This window comes from Electrona antarctica (genome assembly GCF_951216825.1).
Source record: "Electrona antarctica genome assembly, contig: scaffold_311, whole genome shotgun sequence".
NCBI classification, from domain to species: domain Eukaryota; kingdom Metazoa; phylum Chordata; class Actinopteri; order Myctophiformes; family Myctophidae; genus Electrona; species Electrona antarctica.
In genome coordinates this window covers 48,918-59,686 of record NW_027637256.1, presented here as the reverse complement: position 1 = coordinate 59,686, position 10,769 = coordinate 48,918, and the positions used below count along the sequence as shown (strand labels likewise).

The following is a 10,769-nucleotide window of genomic DNA, read 5'->3' as shown; positions in this document are numbered from 1 at the left end:
GTGTGCCCCCCCCCCTCCCCTCCATGTTGGACAGCAGTCTGTGTGCCCCCCCCCTCCCCTCCATGTTGGACAGCAGTCTGTGTGCCCCCCCCTCCCCTCCATGTTGGACAGCAGTCTGTGTGCCCCCCCCTCCCCTCCATGTTGGACAGCAGTCTGTGTGCCCCCCCCCCTCCCCTCCATGTTGGACAGCAGTCTGTGTGCCCCCCCCTCCCCTCCATGTTGGACAGCAGTCTGTGTGCCCCCCCCCTCCCCTCCATGTTGGACAGCAGTCTGTGTGCCCCCCCTCCCCTCCATGTTGGACAGCAGTCTGTGTGCCCCCCCCCCTCCCCTCCATGTTGGACAGCAGTCTGTGTGCCCCCCCCCTCCCCTCCATGTTGGACAGCAGTCTGTGTGCCCCCCCCCCTCCCCTCCATGTTGGACAGCAGTCTGTGTGCCCCCCCCCTCCCCTCCATGTTGGACAGCAGTCTGTGTGCCCCCCCCCCTCCCCTCCATGTTGGACAGCAGTCTGTGTGCCCCCCCCCTCCCCTCCATGTTGGACAGCAGTCTGTGTGCCCCCCCCCCTCCCCTCCATGTTGGACAGCAGTCTGTGTGCCCCCCCCTCCCCTCCATGTTGGACAGCAGTCTGTGTGCCCCCCCCCTCCCCTCCATGTTGGACAGCAGTCTGTGTGCCCCCCCCTCCCCTCCATGTTGGACAGCAGTCTGTGTGCCCCCCCCCTCCCCTCCATGTTGGACAGCAGTCTGTGTGCCCCCCCCTCCCCTCCATGTTGGACAGCAGTCTGTGTGCCCCCCCCTCCCCTCCATGTTGGACAGCAGTCTGTGTGCCCCCCCCCCCCCCCTCCCCTCCATTGTCTTGCTGCTGCTCATTGACATGTTGGACAGCAGTCTGTGTGCCCCCCCCTCCCCTCCATTGTCAATGTAATGACATCATCAAACGACGCGTCAACACAAATTTGACTTTTACTCGGGATCGAATTGACATTTCTTTCATGGGCTCCTCGTGCACATCCTAACTAACGCCTTCTCCACCATGAAGTGGGGATACCATTGTCTTTTAAATATCAATTAGTTTTGCTTACGCAACATTTCAATCCCACTCACACCTCACAGGTAGGCTATGCTTTGTTTGGCTTGGAGGCAGAGAAAACTAAATCAATTACGCAACTCGGAAAGTGTGTACGGGAGGAATATTCCCTGAAACCTGGCTTTGGTTTTGGTGTTCTGTTCATTAAATCACCATTGGATCCTCATCTGAACGCACTGTGACACATATAGGCCTACAGCGACGGTTATTGAGATTAGACTAGAGGTTAGGTTTATGGCTTGCATGGGGTCCTTTTTTTTAAAACACAGTTTTAATTTTCACACAAGGGGAATGAACATTGCCAGATTTCGAGCTGACAGTGATATGCAAATGATCCCATTAACTCTAACACAGGCGGTCGAGGTGTGAATAGCGAATACCTGAGAGTATAGATGAGAGCGGTCAATCTAGCTGAAATGAAATGAATGTCCAGGATGGTTATCAAGGTGCCTAATTTCATATTTAGAAAAGGTTTCAGATGGGGGGGGGGGGGGGGATTTGGATTGAATATTTAGGAAAAGTCATGGAAGGGGAACCTTCATAAGAGCTTCCTGAGCAAAGATAATTGACATCAAATCTCAAAATCGGCCAGGCTGACCTCTCAAACACATGTGTTAAAGGTCATTTAAACAGTATAAAATCAACCAAATAAAGATAAAGAACATTTTAATATCTGCCTGTAGTAAAACAATATTGAAAACGTCTCTTAAATTAGGGTATTCATCCAAATGAAAGGTCAGCCTGCAGCATCACTTGAGTAAAATGAATAAAAATGTATGAATAGTGATTAACATTAGGGATAATTGGCTCAATTTAACACACAGCATTCTGTTAATTTTGACTCACAGCCACCATTTTAGATTTTATAAATCACCTGTATGATATACGTGGATATATTTGCTTTGATATAACAGTCACCTGACAAATTGAAATGTTACTGAAAACTGTTTGGTTTTTGTGTGCAAATAAATACATATTTGAACGTGAACTTTGAACTCATTGTGCTTAATTCCCAACTTTACAACCAGGTGTAACTTATGGATGCTTACTAAATGTACATGTCAACACGATACAATACAGTTCTATAGATACAGGGGGTGGGGTCAACTTACCCTCACCCTGTCCCTGTTTTCTCCTATACCTAGTAGTAAGCATAGGTTCTCCTATACCTAGTAGTAAGCATAGGTTCTCCTATACCTAGTAGTAAGCATAGGTCTTTTCTCCTATACCTAGTAGTAAGCATAGGTTCTCCTATACCTAGTAGTAAGCATAGGTTCTCCTATACCTAGTAGTAAGCATAGGTTCTCCTATACCTAGTAGTAAGCATAGGTCTTTTCTCCTATACCTAGTAGTAAGCATAGGTTCTCCTATACCTAGTAGTAAGCATAGGTCTGAAGCTGGAGAACACAAGAATGGTCCAGCTCCCCACCAAGAGAAGAAAAGGTGGAGGAGATTGAAGTAGATGGTTTTGAAAGCAATGTGACTAGTTCTTGCATAGAATCTTAGCTCTTTAGACTCCCATGGCAGTCATAAGTCGTGCTCCACTGTCTCCGGCCACCACCCTTCCCTCAACAGCAGTAGCTTCCCGGGAATGGAATATGCAACAGACCTCCAGTCGGTCCACTGATGACGAAATGTACAGTTCTTCTATTTGGTTGGACTAGTCCTTATACCCGTTCTATGAACACCAAATGATGTACGGTGTGGGTAATGCGATGTAATAGATCACATTATTGACACGCGCGCGCGCACGCACGCACACACGCACACACACACACACACACACACACACACACGAACCATCTGCGACCCGTCGTTGCAAGACACACAGAACAATGTGTGTGCAGACGTTCGCTTCATCGCGGTCAGTACAGGAGAGTCTGTGGGTCTTTTTTAGAGGTGGAATGGAGCAATGTAGAGACGTTGGCATCCGAAAACATACAGCTGTGAGTCGCTGTGAGTGCATGTGAGTCAGTGTTGTTATGAGGCGCAGAATTCGATGTGCAGGAAAGCAACCAAGCATGCGCAGTAAGGGTGAAGCTATGGCAACCAAGCATGCGCAGTAAGGGTGAAGCTATGGCAACCAAGCATGCGCAGTAAGGGTGAAGCTATGGCAGCCAAGCATGCGCAGTAAGGGTGTAACTGTGGGAAAATGCTAATTAACGCAAATAAACAGCGTTCAGTTTGTTCATTTGGAAAAAGGGCTTTGTGATGCTGTGCATAACATGATGGTTAATGTCTGTGTGCAAAATGCAGATGAACTGTGCAAGTGAGGGGGAGCAGGGGGGCTAGGACACGCAGACATTTCTTCATTTATTAGTTTAGATTCATGACAAGGTGTCCAAGACAATTGTTGAACAGCTTTGCACGTTGGTATTGCAGAGCCTATAATATTAATTATTAATATTAATAATAGTAATCTCAGCAAGGCAAATGGCTTCTTGGTTAGAGTGGGTGACAATGTTATCACACGTAAAGATGAAATTACCTACCTAGGTTCCATCCTGGAGGCTAATCTTTCCGGTGATAAAATGGCCACCAACGTAATCAAAAAGGTCAACCATAGAACAAGATTCCTTTACAGGATCTCCTCACTGGTCGACAAAAACACTTTGAAGACCTTAACAGGAGCCCTTGTACAGGGTTTCTTTGACTATGCATGCACCTCCTGGTACCACAGCACCTCAAAGGCCCTTAAAACCAGGCTCCAGACTTCCCAAAACAAACTGGTCAGGCACCTACTTGACCTCGCCCCTTGACTCCTTCAAAACCGCTCTCAAAGGGCACCTACGGATGGCTGCAATTCGAAACTGGCCCCTGTAAAATCGGAATCCCTCAAACACGGACGCAAGGACAACACAAGAGACGGTCGCGGCCACACAGCCAACTCAAGGTATGGCCACTGAGCCGACTTGGGGACCCAACGCAAGGACAACACAAGAGACGGTCACGGCCACACAGCCAACTCAAGGTACGGCCACTGAGCCGACTTGGGGACCCAACACAAGGACAACACAAGAGATGGTCACGGCCACACAGCCAACTCAAGGTACGGCCACGGAGCCGACTTGGGGACCCAACGCAGCTCCTCCAAGGAAAACAAACAAATGAACGGAGCTGAACGTGAATCCCCCCCACCGCCCACCCCTTTTTTCCCCCTCACTGTATATGTTTCTTTTCCCTTTTACCTCCTTTATGATGAATTCCTGTTCTGTCCTTTGTCTATATAGAAGTGTCTATTGATGAATTGAACATTGTGGACCCTATTGGAAACAAGTGTAATGCTTAATTGGGTCGTCCACTCACAGTTAACAGCCTTTGTATTGAGTTTGTGCTTGAAATGTACTGTAATTCTGCAAACTGTTAATACATTTTTCAATCAATCAATCAAAAAGCCTCTACCCAGACACGTTGATCAATATTCGATGTGACATGGCTATATCATTCAAAGCCCTTCTGCACAGATTCATGACTTAGAATGGTATAAGCCTGATCCTGGGGATGCCATTTCAGAAGGTTTGCAATGCCCAGCAGCAAGATAACGGTCCATTCGCCCTCCGGATCTTGGAAGGGAATGGCCTCATGCAGAACTACAATAGCGATAATAATCTGATGTTCCGGATATATTCCACACTTGCTTGACCACGCAGAGGGTACAGTATGTGCATTTGGACTGATTGACAGAGAAGTCTACTCTACCGTACCTGCCCTGTGCAGAGGCTTGGTGCTGTGGATCCTCCAACCAAGTGACCTGTGCAGAGGCTTGGTGCTGTGGATCCTCCAACCAAGTGACCTGTGCAGAGGCTTGGTGCTGTGGATCCTCCAACCAAGTGACCTGTGCAGAGGCTTGGTGCTGTGGATCCTCCAACCAAGTGCCTCAGCTGATGCTTTCTGACAAAATGCGGCACAATTATGAATAAATAAACAAGTTGTAGCTATATTTGCTAATTTGTTGGTTCTCAATTATATAATTTGAGCATTAGATATCAGATAACACTGCTGAATTAGCAAAATCCTATTGTTATGGTTTCAAAACGATATATGTGATAGATCCCAGTGATCCCAGTCTATGGGATCGTTTCTCCCCATCACACGGGTTTCTCAATGTTTCTGCAAGATTGGCTGACAGCAGATTACTGTACTTTGAGCTGAGAATGACAGGATAATTGTGAAGCATCCTGTTATAGATCTCACTTATTGAACTTATGCTTAGAGCTACATTACATGTATCTTCACTGCACAACTGTAATTTCCATCTCTATGCAGATTATAGCCCTCTATATTCCTATGCATATTCCAGTCATGCTGCAACTCAACATCTAGTTATCATTCAGTCAACTTAAAAAAACACCATCATGATTTGAAACTGGGCGGCGGTGGCTCAGGGGTAGAGTTTCCGGATGGTAACCGCAAGGTCGCCAGTTCGAACCCGGGCTCCCCCAGAATTAGTGTCAAAGTGTCCTTGAGCAAGACACTGAACCCCTAATTGCTCCTGATGTGCTGGTTGGTACCTTGCATGGTTTCCGCTGCCATGTGTGTGTGAATGGGTGAATGTAATGCACAATCTATGTAAAGCCCCTTGGATAAAGGTGCTATATAAATGCACCATTTACCATTTTGAAACTGGCACTAACCCGTAGAAATGTTTTTTTTTGTTTTTGAATGCAAGAAATACTGAATTTGGCAATATAGGCTATATATTTTGCCTTCTGGATAGATATAAACGTACATTTAAAGTCCATATTAACATGCCTTTAAATCAGTTGAGACAGAAATTGCTTTATTAGAAATAAATCTAGCTTCCCTTTCTTTACAAGAAAAGATAATTGCTGAACTTGAAGGCGTTTTCCTCTCTATATGATGGATTTCTGGGATAATGTTTATGGGTAGGTGGCCATGTCGATACTCATAATGCATATACTGTAGGCCTATCACTCAGCTTTACATCCCTGGTGACACATAAGGAACACACCCCTGCTTTACTATAACAAAAATCACACCCGTGTGAACTGAGTGGTGTAATATAGCCTGTCTGACGTAATGAAATCATGTCTGACGTAATGAAATCACACCCGGGTGAACAGGGTGAACATAGCAACCATGCTCATTTTTTCTGCACTAACAAAGCCAGTTGTAGGAGTGGTTTACACCACTCGAAAAAGAAAAGGCCTGCCTGGTCTCAGTGAGGAGTGATCAGCATTTGTTTTTATTTATTTAAAAGGCTACTTTAGAAAAGCTCCTCTCCTATTGACTCTATCTGCTCTCTCTCTCTCTCTCTCGCTCAGTTGCACGCACGCACGCACGCACACGCACACGCACACGCACACACACACGCACACACACACTTTCTTGTTTTAGACTGGGTCACAAATGCAGTGCACAGTGCATACTTGCTTCCACTGTCAATATGGCCTATAACTCCTGCCAAACATTCCCATTTATCAGGGGTAGACATCAACAACTGAGCTGCCACTGTCTTGATGTCTGATGGTTATTTAATCAGCCACTCATCTTGTTCACATTCTATGGTAGATTAATGGCAGATTTATATTCTCAAAGAAGAAGGGGTGGTGGAGGAATTCTGTCTCATATGCTGGTGTGAGGGAGATGAAGAGTGAGAAAAGAGAGGGAGGTGAGGAGACAGGAGAAAGTAGGAAAGAGGTAGAGCATTGGGTCCCAAAGTGGGGTCCGGGGACCCCCAGGGGTACCTGAGGGAGTTCCAGGGGGTCCCCAGCTAAATGATAGTTTGGGGTCAAATGGACCCTTAACGGGTCCATTTGGTTCCATTTGTACACTCTCAGAGTTAAATTAACATTGATTTTACATCATTGATTTTTACATACATTGATATACATTGGGGTCCCAGAGATAGAAATGCCATTAAATGGCTGTCTGTAGACTAATGCATGTCAAACTGGGGGTCCTTGAAATTAAACAGGTTGAGAATCACTGTTAGAGCCGTAAAAATCTTCTCTTATGGGAGTCCCTGGCATATCTTTTCAAACGGGGGTCCGCGGGCCAATTAATGGGGGTCCGCGGGCCAATTAATGGGGGTCCGCGGGCCAATTAATGGGGGTCCGCGGGCCAATTAATGGGGGTCCGCGGGCCAATGGGGGTCCGCGGGCCAATGGGGGTCCGCGGGCCAATTAGTGTCAATTTGGGGGTCCTTGACATGAAAAGGTTTGGGGACCACTGAGGTAGAGAGAGATCAGTTCTTACTGTACACTAATGCAGGGGTTCTCAACCTTTTTGGCCGGGGACCCCCTGGGGACCCCCTGGGGACCCCTGGGGACCCCCGGGGACCCCCGGAAATGCTTTGGCAACGTCTCGGGACCCCCGCCCCGCCCCCTCCCGACCCCCAATATAAATTGACTGCTACAATAACCTTAAACCATTTTGGGCGGGACACCTTTTTGGTGTTTTAAGCATTGTTATAATTTAGCTATTGAAAAAAACAGATCTACAAGCTCATAGCGCTACGAGCTTGTAGGTCTGCTATTTTTGAAAAATCGTGAAAATAATATGTAATTTCTTTTTCTTTTTTTTTTTTTTTTAATAATTTGGGGACCCCCTAAAATAATTTGGCGACCCCCGAGGGGTCGCGACCCACGGGTTGAGAACCCCTGCACTAATGTCCCATGCAGTACAGAGGCTAATTATATACACTGGTACTTTTTAAACACATTTTCAAAAATAGGGGAATTAGCAGATCTACAAGATCTTGCAATGTGTCACGTTTTGAGCTTGTAGATCAGCTATTTTCGCTATGAATACAGGCGTGCCTTGAGATTTCGACTCGCCTATTGGTGTGCCTTTTGGTGATGTATATTTAGCACCAAGTTACCCAAATTGTGTCGTTAGCAGTGATGGTCGTCGAAGGAAGAAAGGAGAAGACCAGCAGGTTGTCGTCACATTCTGATCAGCTTTATTGAACAGAATAACTCAGTACAAGGCTTTCCACGGGCGGAAGGCCCCGTGGAATACATGAAGTCACAGCATAGCTAATCAGTGTGGACTCTGCTAGTTTCACAGAGTCTGCAGTACTTACTAACTTCTAAGTCCCGCCCCCCTCCCTGGAAACTCACAGGCTCTTCCGGTCAAGGAGGAGGCGGGACATACACATGGCATGCAGCTCATGTGTCACTCTATGTTTTATACCAAATAAGACTAATTCAATATCTATACTATATATGAAGTATGCCGAACACATGTAATGAAATTGTTCAAACTATATTGTTAACCAGTCTAAATGATTAAGCACAAATACACAGTGTAGATTCATCAATTCTGGAGCAGAGAGCAGAAGCTCTCTGCCACACACACATGCACAGCTGTTGGATTAGCAGTTTGAGATAGGAGCGGTTCCTATAGTCAGAAACAGAACCCCCGTCCCTCCTAGGGTGTTTTAGCTGATTGTAAATAACTAAGCAAGATTAAAAACAGCACCCAGACCCCCTGGGGTGCCTGGCCGCATTCTTAACAAAAGGCTTTGTTTTTACGGACTAGCTGTAAATAACTCTAAAGCAGTTGCACTCTGTGCTAGTCACCAAGTTTCAACTTACAGAGCTCCTCTTGTGTCCTGTGCAAACTGACACTGTGTGTCAACTGTCTATTAAAATATCAACTGATTGATATATACGTGTCCATGTCTATAAAATATCCATCACATCCTCCCTCAACAGGCTCTTACGCCTGTTGCAATACCATAACAGCATCATAAGTCATAACCTGCCTAATTAATTTTTCCAAAAATAAATTGCCAAAAATATTTCTTTTTCCAAAATTCAAAATTAATCATTAAACCATAGTACAACGTGATAGACCTCCCTGGACACAGAAGCCTCTTGTTAACTACCTAAATTGTATCAAATTAGAACCGAACAAGCATGGGGCTTGTTCTGTTGTCTTGTATGACAGACCTGAAACTGAACCATATTTAAAACAGAAATTAAACTCCTTATTTAACTGAAATCCTATTTTAGACTAAATCAAATTCCTATATTGGTTACATCCTGTTTAGACTAAATCAAATTCCTATATTGATTGAATACAAATACCTGTAATTGAAAAGTTAACACTCATAGCATGACAAAATGGTTAATCATAAAAACAAACATCCCTTTAACAGTACTATTTCAGTACCTTGTTATATCTACTTTGACCTATGTCAGCACAGAATACAACATACAAACATTAGAACAACATTTTCCAACATTAATCACAATGCAGATGAACCACGATTTTTTCTTTCCATGACGCAAATTGTTCAGACGTTCAACGCGCTAGGGAAATGGTTCCCACAATTCTTTTTTCGCCTACAGAATAAAAACGCTTGGAACATCATTCTTGATTCTCAGAACTCGCACATAGCTCTCAGATCTGTAGGTTTGAAGCAGACCGTTGTCACCATATGCTTGTTGTCACAGCACACACGTGGACCACAGCTTAACTGCAGTCAGCAGCAGAACTCAGTAGAACTCACTTTGAGCATCACAAGGCTCGAGTGGACTGCAGATTCTCCTCGAGCAATCACAAGGCTCTTAGTGGACAGCTTATTGCTTAGTCATGTCAATCATGACAGCAAAAGCATTGAAACGCTCCTGTAGCAGGAACGCTCCTCTTCTTCATTGTATACGAACATTGGAACGGTCTCCCTTGGACCTCTCCTCCCTCCTAGTGCAGAAGGAGAACCAGTTGGCACCGGCCCGTGGGCCGTAGCCTCCCTTGGACCTCTCCTGTAGCGAACACAGGTCTGTGAAAGTCACCTGCTGTTGATTTCCGACGGTAGAAGCTGAGTTAGGAGCTCCTCTGTCGCTGTTGTCACAGCTGCCTGTAGACACCCCCCTGGACTCTCTGCCCTCGGGATGACCTCCTGTAGGCGCTGGTGGTCTCCCCGTGATCCTTTTGGTGCAGTCAGATGTCACTTTCGACACCTTCAGGAATCCATGGATGGACTCCTCTCTTCCACACCTATTGAAGGAAGAAATACAGGCTCCCACTACAAATATCCCCAATAATTTCTTAGGATATTTGATGACACTACAAGCTACTGGTCACTAAGATGACCTCTCTGGCATTAATCTCATTCTCTTTGCTAACCTCCCTAGTTCTGGCATGGCAAAGGAATGTAATAACCATGGTGTTGAGAGATTACAATGAGACTATTAAATGAGAGCCCTAAATAGTGTCACTGAACTAACTAAATTCACTGATGTCACGTCACCAAACGTATTGATGGACAGGTGTTTTGAGCTGAGGGGCTGGCTTGTTTTAACCCTAGAAGGTTCAACCGTGGGTGATCATCCCTCGGCTGAAACCTCCACTCCTAGAGATATGGGTCAACTCCCCCTCCGTCATGCTACCAGCTAGTCGTGCTCAGAACACAGGGTTGCGAATTCCTGTGATCGCTGTTATGTAGTAAGGCTGTCCGCCGCCGCTTTCATCACCCGACACACAAACAGACACTTTTGACTAAAACCAATACTTAAAATTCACACCATAATACACCCGTATAAATGTAGTCCTTAATTGCGATCTACTTGTTGACATCAGACTCCAAAAGCAGACATCACTTTGTGTACATGTCATTGCATGCCACTGGTCAATCAGTCACTCTTCACTCCTTCTTCAAACACTGTCCCATCTGTTTCTCTAAATAGCACCCCCAATAAATAGCTGCCTGCAGGAC

General features: G+C 45.6%; 1 protein-coding gene across 1 annotated transcript in view; it reads right to left on the bottom strand.

Annotated features, from left to right (window-relative positions):
* Positions 1 to 1,426: 1,426 nt before the first annotated feature.
* The window catches only part of LOC306919028 (uncharacterized protein), a gene marked incomplete at its 3' end in the record, with an annotated part of 39,785 nt that continues 30,442 nt past the window's right edge, over positions 1,427 to 10,769 (bottom strand). The window contains exons 8-9 of the mRNA XM_079531876.1: positions 4,786 to 4,972; positions 1,427 to 1,461 (exon numbers count right to left, since the gene is read on the bottom strand). Coding sequence (XP_079388002.1) covers positions 1,427 to 1,461; positions 4,786 to 4,972 — 222 coding nt within the window. The remainder of the gene's footprint in view (positions 1,462 to 4,785; positions 4,973 to 10,769) is intronic.